The 18,889-nt window shown below is 33.8% G+C and overlaps 1 protein-coding gene across 6 annotated transcripts; it reads right to left on the reverse strand.

Moving 5' to 3' along the window:
• Window positions 1–12,961: 12,961 nt before the first annotated feature.
• Window positions 12,962–17,361, reverse strand: LOC147569786 (uncharacterized). Of its 6 annotated transcripts, none has more exons than XM_086656304.1 (8): window positions 17,218–17,356; window positions 16,275–16,476; window positions 15,501–15,709; window positions 15,266–15,405; window positions 14,593–14,742; window positions 14,417–14,476; window positions 14,092–14,288; window positions 12,962–13,319 (listed from the first exon to the last, which is right to left on the reverse strand). In XM_086656304.1, exons 3-7 carry the CDS (start codon window positions 15,676–15,678, stop codon window positions 14,112–14,114), a joined length of 705 nt encoding a protein of 234 aa, XP_086512430.1. In that variant the 5' UTR covers window positions 15,679–15,709; window positions 16,275–16,476; window positions 17,218–17,356; the 3' UTR covers window positions 12,962–13,319; window positions 14,092–14,111. The 6 variants fall into 6 exon arrangements, with proteins under 6 accessions (XP_086512430.1, XP_086512429.1, XP_086512428.1 ...); XM_086656303.1 differs by having other exon boundaries at window positions 15,501–15,718; window positions 17,218–17,266; XM_086656302.1 differs by lacking the exon at window positions 16,275–16,476 and having other exon boundaries at window positions 15,501–15,718; window positions 17,218–17,361.
• Between the last annotated feature and the right edge of the window lie 1,528 nt (window positions 17,362–18,889).

An 18,889-nucleotide genomic window follows, 5' to 3' on the forward strand; every position in this document is an offset into this window, starting at 1 on the left:
TGCCTGGCAGTTTCGATTAAGATAACAGACTGCTGCTGTTTTTTTTTTTTTCAGTTTTTGGTCCTACGGATTCGCCTAGTTTGAACATTCAAACTCATACTCATTCAAACTCAACATTCTATTAAGATAAGACGGCAACCAACTGCTGCTGATAACTTGATAGTTTGGTATTTTAGGGCTGTCTATTGTAAGAAAGAGCATAGAAAGAAGATAATCGAAGAAATGTTAAGTTTATTGATAATGAAAAGATGTTAATAACACAAATGGGTTGAGAGGACATTGTAAAAAATTAATGCAAAAAGAAAATATATTTATAAGCTTTTGAACATGAAATTACTCTTGATTTCTTTCAGTGCTGTATGCCCTATATTCTTCATTCAACAAATGAAGTTAAAGTAATCAGAGTAAAAAAAAAGTTTTTATTATTCCGTGGAATTACGAACTCTGTTATTTGGTTGACAACTAACTTCTACGAACATAATATTCAATTAAAAGTTTTTATTTACGTTTTATGTAGTCAAAAATGATTTTTTTACTCTTGTGTTGCCAAAATTACATTTTCATCTTGAAGCTGTCTAAATTACATTTTTACCCTTATGTTTTCAAAATTATATTTTTTTATCTCTATGTTGTAAAATTATTTAACCTTGTGTGACTTTGCTAATTTAAGAGTAAGAATGTCAAGCCGTGAATAAAACAAGATAAAAATATAAATTTGACAACCTATGGATAAAAAAGAGATTTCACTAATATAAAAGGACAAAATTGTCATTTTAATGTAAAGTGTAGACATGTCATTTTTATAAGATAAAGGTAAGAATGTCATCCAGATCACATAAGGGTAAAATGTCATTTTGATATTATACGAGGGTAAAAATGTCATTTTGACAATATAAGGGTAAAATGTCAATTTGATACTATAAAAGGGTAAGAATGTAATTTTGGTTATATAAAGGCAAAATGTCATTTTGACAACTTTGTAAACATGTCATCCGGTAAGAAGGACAAAAATGTCATTTGCCTAATGTGTAAGTAGAAGTTTATTTTGCTATTATGGGTAAAAATATCATTTTGAACATATATGCACTCGTGTAGCCAATGTGTTTCTCTAGGCATTAGTAAGCGTTCTCAAAAGATGACCAGTTATGTCTCTCAGAGGAATGTGCTTTCGGACATAGAAATCAACAAGTTTTTTGTTCCTATTGTCTTCTAGTTGTGAAAGTTTTGAACCGGGATTTCTTAAATATAAGCATCGAAGGCCCTTCTTACTCAAAGGTCAATTCTCTGAAAAATTCTAGCATCTATGATATGTAGTTATCTGAAAATCTCTAACCTTCATGGTACGATCGTGTCCATTTTACATTCTTTTCATGTTCTTTCGTCCACTTTATACGAATAGTCTGTGGCGGACCCAGAAAATTCTCTTTGTGGGGGCACTTTTTAGTTATTAAAGCAAATCAGAATCGTGAAATGATTGACAACTTTTGTAACTAACTCTTTCAAATCATTTAATTTGTTGTGTTATAAGTGAATTGTCCAAAAATCTTTTGTCACTTTCAAATTTTAAACCAAGAACCCTTATATGCTACACTCTTATTATAAATAATTAGTACTGTATATAATAGGATTTTTTGAGCTTACCCCCTCAAAATTAATTGATAATTGAGTTTACCCCCTTCAATAATTGGTATTTGAGCTTACCCCCTCAAATTTAGATTTTTTGTCTTAATTACTAAAGATATATTTGGTATGTGATAATAAAATCATAACGTAAATAATATATAAACAAAATCAATCTTTACTAATCATAATCGAACCAAATCAAACAATAAAATGAGGTAGAATCTCTAGTAGGAATCATATTGAAGAATAGTTGTTCTTGGTAGTCGCAATTATTTTACGTACGCCAAACATTACCTTTCTGTTTTTGTCACTAATAGTAAATATAAGGGGGTAAGCTCAATTACTAATTACTGAAGAGGATAAAACTCAGTTACCAATTAATTTTGAGGGGGTAAGCTCAATTACTAATTACTGAAGGGGATAAACTCAGTTACCAATTAATCTTGAGAGGGCAAGCTCAAAAAACCCAAAATAATATGGGGCATAAGATACTAAGGATGAAATCAGTAACTCTAAGGACGAAGCTATAGCAAAAAGAAGTTCTAAACTTAAAAAGAAAAAGAGCATCAAAAGAGAAATTGATCAAAAAAGAAATAGATAGCAAAAGAACGGGGCAAAAGTAAAAGTCGATCGCAAAATTAAATTATTAAAATAATTACAAAAAAGGTTTTTTGAAGTGGAGACAGTGGGAGTCGAACTAAAAACCTGTTACGCACACTACACACATTCACACCAACATGCCAACCTAGATTTAGGCGGACCCGCGTAGAGACCCATGGAATTTTGGGGAGGCTACGGCCAAAGAGGTTTGAGGTTCAATTCTCACCTCCATTACATATTTTTCTTTTTGTAACTTCGGTTTTTTGTCTAGAATTTTGTTTTTGACCCTAGATTTGTGAGATCTTATCTCTTTAGCCCCTTCACATTCTTGATACATTCAAATTCATTCCCTTTTTTGTTTGGGTTTCATCAAACTTTATTCGAGCTATTTTGTGGCCTCCATATATTATGTTTATGCGCAGTTTATCATTCTTCTTTTACTTTTATTAATTTTTTGAAATATATTTTTTCATGTTGCTTTATATTCTCCCACCTTCTAACGCTTTCTTATAAAGAAGTTACGTAGTGATTATATTTTTGAAGATTAAAGTTCTCTAATATCTTCTAGTTAAGTTTTTTTTTTTAATAATTCAAGTGTCTATAAGGCTACTAGTATATGTTGAGACGGAAGTCAAAACAACTCACGAATTAGTGACAACTAATTTGGTTGAGGGTGTTAATAAATTTGTCGAATTTTAGGTGTCTTTTATGTTGTTGGGTGGTTGGGTTTTAGGCCTCTTTCATTCATAGTCTAAATTAGGCGGTTATCATGCTTATCACATCTCCCTGATGTATCAATACCTTGTAAAGACTCACGTAGATCGTAATCAAATTTTAAAAAAAAAGACAATACTTTGAGTATTGTTAGTAGAGACTGCTAGTGTAGCTTTGTACATGATTAATTGTGATATTTGTGTATTTTTCCTATCTATTATAATTGAAAAGTGCCCCCATAGTACAACCATCCTGAGTCCGCCACTGACTTTACATCCAAAGATGGTACTTAAAGTTTTTTTTTTTGTTGAACTGGTACTTAAAGTTTATAAAGTGAAATCTTGAAAACTTCTTAAACCTAGCCACATAGAACCATTTCTTTAATGTGGGGTCTGTGGGGGGGCACGTGTCCCACGATCCCCTACGTGGGTCCGCCCTGACAATAGTATTTTTCAATTTTTGTATAAAGTTTCTCAATGAATGTTGCTTTTACAGGTTCGCTGCTATTCTGTTAGGCCCTTCTTGCTCTGGTTCCAGAACTGCTGCTTTAAATCTTCTCCCGTCATACTGTAGGTTTTTGTTATTAGTTATTAATATTATTATAGTTCAACAAAAAAAAAAAGTTATTAATATTATTATCAGCAGAACCAATTAATGTTGTTGACACTTTAAGGGTGAAAAGACTTGCTGCTTTTCAAAGAAAAGCTCTCCAGCGCACATTATCATGTGGGTTTTATATATTTTTTTTAAATGTTCAGCGTGTCTCGAACCCTTGACCTCTAAGGTGGAAGACTATACCTCTTATCACTCCAACCAAGGGTTGTTGACATCATGTGAGCTTAATTACTCTTTTAAGTTCTTATTCCATCTTTACTGCTATTATAATACATTTCGATATAACATGATTACTTTATGATGTTCTGACAGTCCCAGTGTTGAGAAAGTGGTTTATAGGCACTTGTTCTATCTACCAAACTGAAAACGAGGATGTTGTCATGTCGGTTCTTCCACTTGCTGCTTCTGTTGGTTTTCACCTTGAAACTCCGTTTCCAAGTTGGCCTCGTCGTTGTTCAACAGAAAAAAAAAAAAAAAAAAGGGACTCGTCATGGTCTCTTATCTTTGAAGGTTGTAAGTGTTCTAATCAAAACCCGTTTATCTCTCAATATTTAGACAAATCTTATCTAATGTTCATTCTAGGTGAAAGTCCAACTGTTTTAATAATGATTTAACCTTTTTCCCTTCTTCCTTTGCCTTTTATTATTATCCTCCCCGGCAAAATTTATCATCTTATTTTTATGCTCTATTAGCTGAACATCTACTCGAACTGATCCCGTTATGGACATGGAGGGTTTCTTTATAACACTCTTTATCGGAAAGAATATCATAAACTACCCACCAAAGCCAATCTTACAAACAAGGACGATGGAAATGGTGTTGCTTCCTTAACCCAATAAGAAGATAGCTTTTTGTTTTACTTTTTTTTTTTCAGTTTGTTAAAAGGTGATTTTGCTTCTCGCAGATTGTCGGGATGATATTTGCTCAGCCTTTACTTAATTATCAAATATTTGTACCAACGGCTAAAACATGGTCTCCGATAGATATTCATTATAGTTTACGGTTCTTGCATTATTCTGATAAATCCTACAATTTCTATAGTTCTTATACGAAAACACATAAGCATGACATAACTCAACACATAAGACTTGCACAAACACATAAGCATAAAAATACATATCCCATTCAAGATCGTTGGAGTCATATTTGTTTATTGATCATCAACTGAACCTCATTGAGTAGGATTAATAGTTCCTCGCAAATATTAGACTTCTCAGTTTCTAGATCAACCGTAAAATAGATCGAACTAATTGTATCAACAAAATCAATCCCAAAAACCCTAACCAGGAACCGGTTACTAAGCTCGCGTATTAAAACCCGAATACTATTATTGAAGGAAAACCCCGTGTGGGTTTGATCGAGAGTTTCCAATATATAAAGCTGGAAGATAAGTACTTGAATTAATCGGAGAACCGTATTTTCCTAACAACACCCGATGGGTTTCTTCCAACTTGAAATGTCATGGTTGCTATTAGTGATGCTACAAGCCTACAACGCGCGTTGCCCTTATTTTGCAACCATTTTTTGTACTAGCTATGTTTTTTAGTTACCGACAAAGTTTTCAAACTATTTTTACTAGTCATATGGTATTATGTTTCTAAACGAGGAAGGACTAATCGGAGCCTACAGAGAGACAGGTTGTACGACGAAGAAGATTGTGATAACGTAGTGATGATGATCCATTGACAGATGGGGAGAACAAAGTTGATGCAGAAGCACAAAACGGACTACCAACGTAACACTAACTTTCATTTCTTGGCTGAACTTTTGAACTCTTCCAAGGAAAATCTCGATGATTAAGAAGGATGTGTGTTCTTGTTAGGCAGCGTTGCACAAGGCATGAAGAAGAAAGCGATGCCAACTTGAAAGAAAGACATAATGCTACAAGTCATACGCAAATAGAAGGTGAAAAAGCAAAAACAAACTAAATTGTAGAGGAAAAAAAATGAAATGGACGACGATTCAAATGAGTACCATATTGGTTATATACATATTAGGTCAAATGATGTTGAAATACATTTAATGACTGAGACTATTCTGATATGACCAGCATAAACTATGTTGCAACGGAATGAAACAGTGTGCATATATCAGGACAAAGTGGGTCACAATGTCACATGAAGCAAATAAGACCAGCAATACATCACTGATCTAAGAGTCTTAACAGTAAAGGGGAATCCTTTATTGACAGTAAAGGTGCTTACAACCTTAGATTTGTAGCTATAAATTCATGATGCATGCGCATAACGCGTGGACCCACGTTCACGCGTGCCCACGACCCGGTCGGCTACATTAGTTGTCCTAGTTAGTTTAGGATTAGGAAATTATCTTATTTTGGTATTTCTATTATTTAGAAGTTTCTATGTTTTAAGTATCTTTAATATTTAGGAATCCTAGTTTGAGTCTATTTAGGAAAGTCTATTATCCTATAAAAGGAGGTCTAGTCTATTTTGATATTTACATTGAAGAGAAAAACCATTGAAGTTAATTAAGTTTTAGTTTATTTATCGTTTTCTTTACCGTTCTTCGTTTATTTTATTGTTTTTATTTTAATTCCGCTGCGTCTACATCAATTCATCTGAGGAGTCTTAATAAATAAATACTCGGTGAACTGTGCTAAAAAAATTTCATTTGTGAAGAACTTAGCATGTGTTGGAGTGCGGACTTTCTAGCAAGTTGATTTTACTATTAAGGACACAAGTGTCAATTTATAAACATATTAAGGACTCAAGTATAAATTTTATTAGTTTATTAGAATACAAAAATAATAGGATACAAGTGTCAATTTATAAAACATATTAAGGACTCAAGTATAAATTTTATTAGTTTATTAGAATATAAAAATAATAGGACACAAGTGTTAATTTATAAAAGATATTAAGGACTCACTTGATATTTTTAGTAATAAAAATAAAAGGACACAATTTATTTATAAATTTTATTAAATTTATAAAACATATTAAGGACTCAAGTATAAATTTTATTAGAATAAAAAAATAGTAGGACACAAGTGTCAATTTATAAACATATTAAGGACTCAAGTATAAATTTTATTAGTTTATTAGAATACAAAAATAATAGGATACAAGTGTCAATTTATAAAACATATTAAAGACTCAAGTATAAATTTTATTAGTTTATTAGAATACAAAAATAATATGACACAAGTGTCAATTTATAAAACATATTAAGGACTCACTGGATATTTTTAGTAATAAAAATAATAGGACACAAGTATTAATAGTAGGACTCACTGGATATTTTTATTTATAAATTTAATAAAATTTATAAAACATATTAAGGACTCAAGTATAAATTTATAAATTTTATTACTAAGAATTTTATTTTTAAATTTTTTATTAAATTTTATTACTAAACATATTAAAATTTATACATTTATAAATTTTATTAAAATGGTGGGACGGTGAGCCTCTCGGCTGTCAATTTATACATTTATAAATTTTATTACTAAAAAATAGTCTCAGTTCATCTCAAAACTAACAAGTTCTTAACAGCAGCGATATTAAGCCAGTAAATGCTATTCGGATAACGAATATTATCCGATTTGAAATTCATCCTTCTCTCAGTTCATCTCAAAACTTGGTATTTTTAAACTTAGGTATTTTACTTCTCCGGGTTCGATTACTACATCAGACATTAAAATAGAAATACAATGTTGAATGTGCTAGAGTTTGCATGAATTGAAGATGTAACAAAAGAGACTAACAAGTTCTTAACAGACATTAGGTATTTTTAAACTTACGTATTTTACTTCTCCCGGTTCGATTACTACATCAGACATTAAAATAGAAATACAAAAAACCCTTAATACTTCCAACACTATACAAGACCCACAAGAAACCCTAGTTGCTTAGTTATCTATCTAACCTAGAAACCCTAGTTCCTTAGTAATCTGTTCCACCTAGAGTTTTCTGAACCTAGAGTTTTAATTTGATTTGAAGACTAGGGTTTAAGGTGGAGATAGAGACTTGACTTGAAGTAAAACAGTTTACCTGATCCCTTGATTTGAAGACTAGGGTTTAAGGTGGAGATAGAGACTTGACTTGAAGTAAAACAGTTTGGTTTAAGGTGGAGATAGAGACTTGACTTGAAGTAAACAGTTTACCTGATCCCGAAATTTCAACAAAAAAAAACTCAAATCCCTAAATGAAAATGTAGTTACCTGATGACGCCATAGCCTGTTTGAAGAACTTAGGCCATGTTTGGCGCGCGGGAATCGCGCGGGAATCGCGTGGGAATGGAATGTGATTCCTGGGAATCACAATCCTGATATTGTTTGGCTCGCGGGAATACAGTGGGAATTTTATTCCCGGGGGAATGGGAATTTTATTCCCGGGGGAATAGGATTCCCTCAAAATGGGGTAATAGCAAACCCAGGGAGGGGGGTGGGTTTGTGATTCCCATTCCCGGGAATGCTTTGTTTTAATATTTATAGACCAAATTATCCTTAATAAAATATTAGAATGACTATTATTAAAATCGTCCTCCACACAATATCACAACTAAAAAAATTAAAAACCTATGGTTAGCCACCACCATAGCAATACTTTCTCTCGCTCAAATGTAACTCTTTCTCCCTCTCTAGTTTTTTCCCTATTCTCTTGTTCTTTTTTCATTACAATCGATTTCATAATGTTTAAAAAGAAAAAAATTTAGCCATGACCTTTATTTATTTTAAATAATTTTTTTTAAAATGGTCAGCGTCCCTCGAACCTTTGACCTCCGAAGTGGAAGATTATACCTTTTACGACTCCAACCAAAGGTTGTTGGCATTTTAAATACTATTTAATTGGTGTGTCATGTTACTATTTCATATCTGCAATTTTGAATAAATAATACAGATTAAAGTATATAATAAAATTGACGTTTTATTTATGCAGTTTAAGGATATAATAGGAATTTTACAAAAAATTATATTCCGGTTCCTACACGAACCAAACACCAAGTTAGGAATCTATCAGGAATCGAATTCCTATTCCTGGCCAAACCAAACATCAAACTGAATGATCTGATTCCCAGGAATCGTGTTACGGGAATGTGATTCCCGGGAATCACATTCCATTCCCGTCCGCCAAACATGGCCTTAGGGTTTGTGAGGAAATGCTTTGAAGCAAAGATACTGTTAGGGTTTGTGAGGAAATGCTTTGAAGCACATATACTTTGTGACCAGCTTCCTTTATGGCTTCTCTTTTTTCGTAAATTCAAATATGGCCCCCTTTTCTTAATACCTTTTATGGTTAATCTATTTGTTTCCATATTTACCCTTCTTATAAGAATGATTTCAAAATTCAAAATTGATCCCCTTTTAAATTTGGGTAAATTTCCAAAAACTTATAGCTACTTTAGAAAAAACTAGGGGGCCAAAATAGAATACATATAAAAAAATTTAAAAACACCTCATCTCTCCCTCTCTCTCCTCCATCTCATCGCCTCTCTCCTCCTCATCACGTATCTCGCCACCTCATCATCTTCTCCGATGAAAGTCGCCGGCCAGCCAAATTTTCCGGCGACCTTCAATATTTTTTTTTTATCTTTCTCTAACTAATCTCTCTCTCTCATTTCTCTCTCTCCCATCTCTCTCTCATTTCTCTCTCTCTCTCTCCCATCTTTTTGTCATTTCTCTCTCTATAATTCCGGCGAGAGGGATCCCTTCGCAGGAATTATAGTGAGATGAGAGAGAGAGAAATTAGAGAGAGAGACATGAGAGAGAGAGAAATTAGAGAGAGTAGTTAGAGAGATTAAAGAGAAAGAGATTAGAGAGTTAAAAAAAATTTGAAGGTCGCCGGAAAATTTGGCCGGTCGGCGACCTTCATCAGAGAAGATGATGAGGTGGCGAGATACATGGTGTGGAGGAGACAGGCTATGACATGGAGGAGAGAGAGGGAGAGATGAGGTGTTTTTTAATCTTTTTACATGTATTCTATTTTGGCTCCCTACTTTCTTCTAAAGTAGTTATAATTTGTTGGAAATTGGCCCAAATTTAGAAGGGGTCAATTTTGAAATCATTGTTATAAGAAGGGTAAATAAGGAAACAAAAAGATTAACTGTAAAAGTTGACTGACGGTGTTAAGAAAAGGGGGCCATATTTGAATTTACGAAAAAAAAGAGGGTCATAAAGGAAGCTGGTCACAAAGTAGGGGGCCATATAGGAATTAACTCTTTAATGAAAAAGTTTGCCAAAGGTCCAAAGTGAGGCCCAAATAGGACACTAGTCCACCTATCACACAATATGAAATAAAAGCCCAAAAAAAAATTATAAACTTATATCTAGTGAAAAACGGATCTCAATGCACAATACCCCATCTCAAGGAATAATTAATTTTTTTTTTCTTCCAATTTAACCCCCATATATATATTTAGTCAGATTTAACACTTAACACATTCTCTTTCCCTCTTACAAAACATACAACCACCCTCTCTTCCAGCAGGAAAAAAAACTGGGCTTCAAATATCACTCATCCTATTTAGATTTTATAAGTTTTGTGTTCATCACCTTCCTAAACAGGTTTTATCTTCGAAAATGGGTTTCAAATATCACTCATCTTCCATTATCATTCATCACCTTCATAAACTAGTTTTAGTATCAATCATCTTCATCACTTTCATCATGTGTAAGTTGCCCGTTTCCATTCATCTTCATCAAACCTTTGATGTTTTCATCTTCAAAAAAGTTTTTAGTTTCATTGTAAAACAACTCTTTAGAGATGGTTTTTCGTCATGTGGATGATACATTAGTTTTTTCTTTTTATCTATTTTTGATGAACCATATGTTTTTTTATCTATTATTTTCAAAGAAAATCTCATGACCTCATGATGATACATGAGTTTTTTTATCTATTATTTTCAAGGTTTTCATCTTTAAGAAAGGTTTCTAAAACATAAGAAGGATAAATCACACGTTTTTTTGATCTATTTTTTTTTTTTGTTTCTCTCTAAACTTCATGTTTTTTTTTACTGTTGAACCTCTAAACTTTATTTTGTTCATGCATTATATTTAATTCTGAGTACATTTTACTGATTGTATGCACATTATTCAAATAGTATGTACTTTGTTTGTTATTATTTTTATTCCTGGGTTGGAACTCGAAAATCCACTGGTTGAGTGAGAACCAACTATTTTACTTAATTAATTACCTTATAATATACTGGTTGAGTGAGAACCAACTTTAATTTACTAGTTGAATATATTACGATGTTTGATTTAGTAAAGTTCATTTCATATTGCCAGCCGATCTATAGTCCGGACTACGGAGGAGGGACACACTACGTTTGATCTAGTAAAGTTCCTTTCGTACTACCAATCGATCTATAGTCCGGAGTCTGGAGGAGGGAGTCAGAAAATATCTTTTTAGTACCTTTTTATTCTTTAGGGTATGTTTGTATTTATATAAGAAAAGTAATAGTAAGATTACAATAAAGTCCTTGAGAGTAAAAATAAATACAAACATATATAATAGTGAAAACGAATATATTAACAGTTAGGGGGGTTGAAGAAGCATTTGGGTCAATATAAGGGCCCAATAATCAACTTCGCTAGATCATGGGAGATTCACAAAAAAAAAAAAAAAAAAAAAGAGGAGGCTTCTTTCTTCTCTCCTTCTGATTTTGAATGGCACAGATTCTTCCCTCACTACAAGTCCGGATCATGGCCGGCCCTGGGCCCAAAGCAGGCAAAGCCTTGCTTTGGGCCCCCAAATTTTAAGGGCCCCGAAATGTCTTTTTTCTACAGAAAAACTGTTGTACCCATATTACATTCTATAGGTTTTAAAGGCACTACGTTACAAGAAAGGGCCACATATTTCCTAACACTACTACTCTTATGGGCCCACAACAACTAAGAGATAAACATTAACAACCCTCGCTTTCTTATCTCTCATGGTATTCTTCACCTCCCACATTAAAATTGTTTTATCATTATTAGTAATACTAATATAATACCTACTGGATAAAATCCTGAGATCTTAATTTATGTAAAAGCTCATAGTCATGGTTTATTTGATTAATTCAAGCAATTGTTCTACTCTCATGAACAATAATATGTAACACTAAAATCTAGAACATATCAATGTCATTATCTATGTAAACTCACAACAAACTAAATATCTAATCATGATAATGAATTAGTAATCAAGCCTCAATTTAGTGCGTGTTATTAATCTATTTAACATGTAAAAATCTAACTTCTATTTGTATTCCTTTAATTTGGGGAATGATAAGTTTCTCAAAAGAAACTAAACAATAATGAATTAAAATATCGAACTTTCTACATGTATATAATCTTTATCACCTTTCCTCGTGAAGAATACGAAACTAAAAACATTTTTTTAGCAAAACTTTAAAACAACATTAATCAAATAATAAAAACTTTTTTTTTGGTGGAAAAAAGTCTCACAAGACAAGAGTTATTATTTTGAGTTTTTTAATAAATATGGTATACGGTTATCTAGCATATTATACACGTTATATTATCGATTGTAATAAATATGATAGGATGTTGGTCGTGTATTCAATTTCGAAATAAAAATTATTATTTGCATATATTTTAGGGGCCAAATTTTTCGAGTTCGCTTTGGGCCACCAGAAACTCAGGACCGGCCCTGGTCCGGATGCTAGGTTTTCTCTCTCTCTCTAAAACTTTCTGGTTCTCTCCTGATCATGGGAGATAACAGACTGCTGCTGTTTCTGTTTCAGTTTTTGGTCCCGCGAATTCGCCTAGTATGAAAATTCAAACTCACACTTATTTATCATGCCAACAGGGCAACTAACTGCAGCTGATAACTTGATATTTTTGGGCTCTATTTATAAGAATAAGAGCAAGTCCAATCCCATCCTGTCTTAGGCCGAAAAAACCACTTTTTCACCTAAAATTATTGGCCTCAGCTCAGCCTCTAAAATTCAGCTCCACCCCCAGCCTCTCTTGAGGCCAAAAATTTGTTCATGTGGGAAACGCGTGTGTGCACTTTTAGTTGGTGTGCGAAAAACGTGTGTGATTTTATGTATATATAAAATACGTGTTTGAACTATTTTTCGAAAAAAAAATTTAGTCGGGGACCGACATTTGGTGGGATGTATTTTAATTACTAATATTTATGTTTTCCTAGAATTTTTAAAAAAAATTAAAACTAAATAGAATTACAAAAAATGTATTTTGATTTTTAAGTTATTTTTAATTTTTTAATTATTTTTAATTGTTCAATATTTTAAAAAAAAAAAAAAAAAACAAAACAGATCTGGTCGTTGGATAAACCAACGGCCAGATCTGTCCCCAATGTGACCGTTGGGGACCCCAACGGTCACATGGGGACCCCTTCAGTCGCCCCTAGGGGCGACTGAAGGAGGAGCCTCAGCCGGCTGGGGCTGGACTTGCTCTAAGAACACAAAACGAAGATAATCGAAGAAATGTTAAGGTCGTTGACTATGAAAAGATGTTAATAACACATATGGGTTAAGAGGACATTGTAAAATTTTGAACATGAAATTACTCTTGATTTCTTTCAATGCTTCATAACCTCTATTCTTCATTTAGACGAATGAAGTTAAACTAAATAGAGTAAAAAAAATAGTCTCTCATGTCCGGGTATCATCGAGGAACGCCTTACTCTACAATACCATCTTCAGAACTTCCACCAGAAAAATTAATTATGGCTCCTCCATCAATAACAAGATGATCTAACCTTTGAAGACAGCGAAGCGTTTCAGACAGACTTGGACATGTTCACACGAAAAAGAATTTGTTGATTTACGACCTGTTTCAAGAAAAGAAGTTAGATTTCCGTGATCATAGATCTGATTTGCCCTATACTGTATAAAAAAAGCAACTTGATTCTTATTCCTTCTAATTTCTGTGACCAAAAAGAGGAATTTTATTCATCTTCATGCCTGACCTTGCACATTGCAATGTTTGTGCTCTTGGTTGCATGTAAGCAGTAAGCCTAGACATTACATATTAAATACATTACCGGATATTGTTTTGCATTCGGTCCACACTTACAGAATTACAAAAAAAATTATATTCTAGTCACTAGAAGCTCAAAGATGACTACGACCCGCTCATTCCTAAAAATCCAGATGCCAAGATATAGATCCACAAACATATGTCTATTTCACAAAACCAAGTTAAAACTATCTTCATACATCAAATCAAGTGAAGAATGAAATACTAAAATCCATGTCGAGATGCTTTTACTTAACGGCTTAAAAGCTTTCAGGTGGTCCAAAGCGAAGTCTTCATGAAATGGGGAGTTAGACAAGATCTCTCAGCTTACTGCGATCGAGTTTTTAGTAGTTCAAGTAATCATAATGCTCGAGTCTGACGCCATTTTAGTTTGGGGAGCTAGTTTTTTTCGTTCAGCACGTTCACATAACTATACGACGATAAATGTGTGTGCACATGCGTTGCATTGGTACATACACGTATACATATGGCTTCTCAAGAAACAAAAAGGGATACTCCAGTGTACAAAAGGTGTGATCACAAAAATATGTTGGTCCGAAATCGTGGGGAGTTTAGAAATGTACCAGTATCCGCTAATAGAATTCTACATGAGACAACCGACGTAGTGAGTTCGGGGATATTGTCTTTGCAGTTGAGGCCATTGCACAAATATGAGATCGGCAAGATGGAGTTTGTAAAGAAGCAATCCACTTAACGAGAGCCTCCTCACTCTTGCAATACTCTCAACATAAAAGATGGATGACCATCTAATCCCCAATACCTATAACAAATAGCAGAATATTCAATAATATTTCCCTTCACGTAATTTTTTCAAAATATTTGTTTCCGTCGTACATACATCTTAGGAAATTTAAAACTCTAATAAAAGAAGAAAAGAAGTATTTCAACCTTAAAAAGGACTGCGATTACACAAAGAGGAAAACAAGTCCCGGGGCCATTGCATATGATCTGAAAGAATAGCCTCACTTGTTAAATAATCCGAAAATTTTGAAGTTAGTTCGATCATGATTGCGAAGTTATATTCAAAGTAAACAAAATGATAGGAATTAGGATTGAGACCATACCACTTGAGGCCTGATTTTTATCATTAAAGAAAGAGCATGAACCAAAGCAATTAGCGTTGTACCAACAGATGTAACATATGATTGACCTACTTCGCGGCTTCGATAAATTTGCATGAACTGAGCTGCCTCTTTTCCCTTCTCAGCACCTGTCTGCATTTTCCAACCAATTTAACAAAAGTTATTTCTACAGATACCAGTTTTGGAAAAATTAAAAATTCTATTTATCCTTGGAGCATCATCATAATTGCTTTTAAGTCATAACAATAAAGGAAGAAGCATTTTTTAACCATGAAAAGTTATTTTTCTCACTACCATTATTTGGAAGTTGGAATTTGGAACCTACAGACCATTAGAAGTCAATTATGCATTTAATTTTAAGTCAAGTAAAATTTGTACATTTAAATTTTGTTTTAGTGATTGTAGTTTCTATATGTTTTGTCGTGCATTCCTTCTACGTTGTATATACATCTGTAGATTATAGAAGTGGAAGTTGTTTCACGAGGATGTCAAAAATACCCGCCCTACCAAAGCACATACGAAGATGGGGAAGATAAATCCCTTTCATTTCTTCAATCATTGGAAAGAGCTTGGAAACCAAAACTTCACTCCGTAGACAAGCTAACTTAATAAAGAATGGCAGTTCCACGGTGAAAAGGTAATATTTATGACATACCTGATCACCCACAGAGGCTTCCAGTGCCTCAGCTTTTTGAAGACTCATATTATCAGTAGCAGCTGCGATATAGAATCGTGGAGTAAACCTGTCCATTTGAAGCACGCGGATGAGATTGAGCATTTCTGCAGTATGACCTCCTTCATGATTACGTCATATGAGGACCATATTAATTATGGTTTAAGATAAAACAAGAAACTACTAAAATAAAATCAATATAGATTCACGAGCTTACCTGAACCTAGGACGATTAGGGTGCTCAAAGGTTTTGAAGGAATGGTTTGACGAGGCTTTCCATTTTGGCGTAAAACAAAAAAAATGCGAAGCACAAAGATGACAATAATGGAGATGAGAACAGTCTTGAGATCCGGCATTGTCATTAAGGAGAAGCAACAGTCGTGCACCTTCTCCATAACGTGATTTAATATCTGGTTATGGTAACTTCTGAAAAAACTTTAAACAAAACAAACATTCACCAACAGAAAATAAAAGTAAAAGTAACTCATTCACTTGTTCGAGAACAATCAAGTTAAAGGAATATCTATCAATGTATACGAGACAAACAAAACCCAAATAGAGATAGAGTGATAGACGTAAACCGTTTTTCTCTCAACGAGAAAATTCCACATATAAGCACAAAATTTCTCAAACTATAAGTAACTACCTACTAAGTACTAACTTGCATTTAGTGTCATATTAACAACTAACCTTCAATTTATTCCAGAACAACATCACAACTAACCTAGTGCATAACTAATCAAAAACATATTGAGCATCTCCCAATACTGCCCATTTACTACAAAATAAACCAAAGCTGTATTAGCCATGCCCGACTAAGCATGCAGTAAGCTTGTTTAGTATGTTGTACTGAAGCCAATCTTGCACATATTAAAATAATAATCGAGTACGTACAATTATCCATTTTTCTTAAACCTGATTCTTGCATCTCGTAATACATAGTTACATACTTAGAGCTTCCTCACTAAAATCCATGAAGATCAAATCCAACTATGATTGCATGACACCCGACTACAGTCTTCTATGGCGTCTCAGAAAAACTAGTTTGAGCATCACCAATGCTCCAACATTTCCTACACATATTAATCAAAGCACGGGATACGAAAATATCCGTCTCAGTCTCCATTTTCATGGCAATCAAGTTCCTTTCGACACAATTTCTAAACCTGCCGAAGCTTTGATCATCCTCGTGACTACACGAGAACATCCTACTTGCTCAATATTGATCCCGTTCTAAATTACTTTCATTTATGAAATTGAATACCCTTTTTAGTATAACCGATTTCAAACCCATAAAAACAAGCATCCACAAGAGCATTATAAGTACTGCTACCCACATCATTATCTTTTTCACTTTCCAATGTGTCAAATATTCGACTTCATATCATATTTCATGGATTATTTCAACCTAATCACTGCTAACGTAATTGGGTTTAAGATAATTTGTAAACTGAATTGAAAAAGAAGGAAAGAACCGGGGAAAAGTGAATTGTAGAACTAAATCAAACAACAAAATTCAGAGTTGCTGAGTAAACCCTAATATACATATACATATAAACAACAGTACAATCTTGTATTCCCTAAAAACAAACAAATTCAAAAGTTTAAAACAAAGAAATGAGGGAAAGAAATTGAATCGGATCCAACACAGTAGAGGGAGATAGAGCTGAGAGAAGATTTCAGATCCGGGGACAGACCTCTCACTTGTTCTTAATATCCAAACAAGTACTAAATTATGGAGATGATCAGTCAAATACCCATTCGGCGATTCGTAGTTAATCTAATTCTATAATTCATAAAAGGAAGCAGTAAATTACATTAATCAGCAAAACCCTAACATTTGTTTATCACAAGAAAAAAGAAGATTGAGTAGAATAAATAACTTTGAATGAACAGACTAGTGTGGAAGGAGAAGAGTTGAAGATTATGCTAACCTGATTGGTTCGCCGGACTGATCTCTCGGCTGAAGAATGACTGCCGTTCAGGGAGGAGCAAGTCGAAGACGAAATTTTTTATAACATAGGCAATTACAAAATTACCCCTACCATTTTTTGTCTCTTCTTCTTTTTACAGGTTGACTAGGATGGTCTGTTATAACAAATAACATTGATACATCAACAAGATACGATAAAAGAATCACACAACATTCAAACTTTAAGTGAGTTACCCCTACCCGTTATGTTGTCGAATTGATTAGGTGTTGCTGCAAACTTGACAAAACATAAAGAGAGAAGTGAGAAAAAGTGAAAGTTAGACGGGGAAGAAGATGAGTTGGTGAAATTTTTCTTTAGATTTTATGCTGTGACAAATCAAAATCCAACAAAATCGTAAGCTGGCATTTACTTCAACAAGGAAAAATAAGTACATAAAATTTAAAGTTCGTGCCATTTTCATTTCTCAAATGACCAAAGAATTCAGATTTCCGTCAAACTCTATTTTTCCGCGTAATCCTACTTTGGATCTTTCTATCCAAACATACCATTAATCCAACATCAATGACCAAAAGAAAATCTTAAAAGATATTCTAAATTTTTGACTAAAAGCAGCTTCAACCTGTCTTTCTAACTAAATATAGAAATGGACACAGTGTGATTCCTAATTTTAACATAAAAAAAGGGTTTTTTTTAATGACCCCCAACTTTGTGACCAGCTTCCCGCCTGGCCCCCTACTTTACGAAAAATACTCATATGGTCCCATTCCGTTATAACACCGTCAATCTCTCTCCTCCATCATGTTTTCTCTCTCTGTCAAGTCATGTCACATCATCTGTTACGCCACCTCATCACATTCTCCGGCGAGAGTCCCCGGCCGGCGACTTCAAACCTAAAAAAAAATATATATTTTTTCTCTCTTCCTCTCTCTCTCTAAAATTTTTTTTCTTTCTTCTCTCTCTCTCTAGAACTGTTAGATCTAGAGAGAGAAGATTCATCACGAACAGAGATCTGTTCGTGATGAATCTGTATGATCGTGATGAACAGATTCATACCTCTGTTCGTGATGTTCGTGATGATCGTGATGAACAGATTCATACCTCTGTTCGTGATGATCGTGATGAACAGATTCATACCTCTGTTCGTGATGATCGTGATGAACAGATTCATCACGAACAGATCTCTGTTCGTGATGAATCTTCTCTCTCTCTCTAGATCTAACAGTTCTAGAGAGAGAGAAGAAAGAAAAAAAAAATTTAGAGAGAGAGAAGAAGAGAGAATTTTTTTTTTTTTAGGTTTGAAGTCGCCGGCCGGCGACTCTTGCCGGCGTAACAGATGATGTGGCATGACTTGGCAGAGAGAGAAAACATGATGGAGGAGAGAGAGTGACGGTGTTATAGCGGAAGGGGGCCATATTGGTATTTCCGTAAAATAGGGGGTCAGGCAGGAAGCTGGTCACAAAGTTGAGGGCCATTAGGGAAATGATGTCATGTCATGTTAATATGTCATGTCTTTTCTTTGATGAAATGAAATATTCAGCATTAGCTGCTCATTATATTCTATGTGGAAACAGCACTTGTATCTAAAGGGCACTCCACTAGGAATGTGTCCCCTCAACAGAACCTCCTATTTTTGTTCCCATTATTTATGTAGTTTTGACTAGAGCAAATAAAA

This window comes from Eschscholzia californica, unplaced genomic scaffold, assembly GCF_041429995.1.
Source record: "Eschscholzia californica isolate CP2 unplaced genomic scaffold, dmEscCali1.0.p SCAF_1, whole genome shotgun sequence".
Classification (NCBI taxonomy): Eukaryota; Viridiplantae; Streptophyta; class Magnoliopsida; order Ranunculales; family Papaveraceae; genus Eschscholzia; species Eschscholzia californica.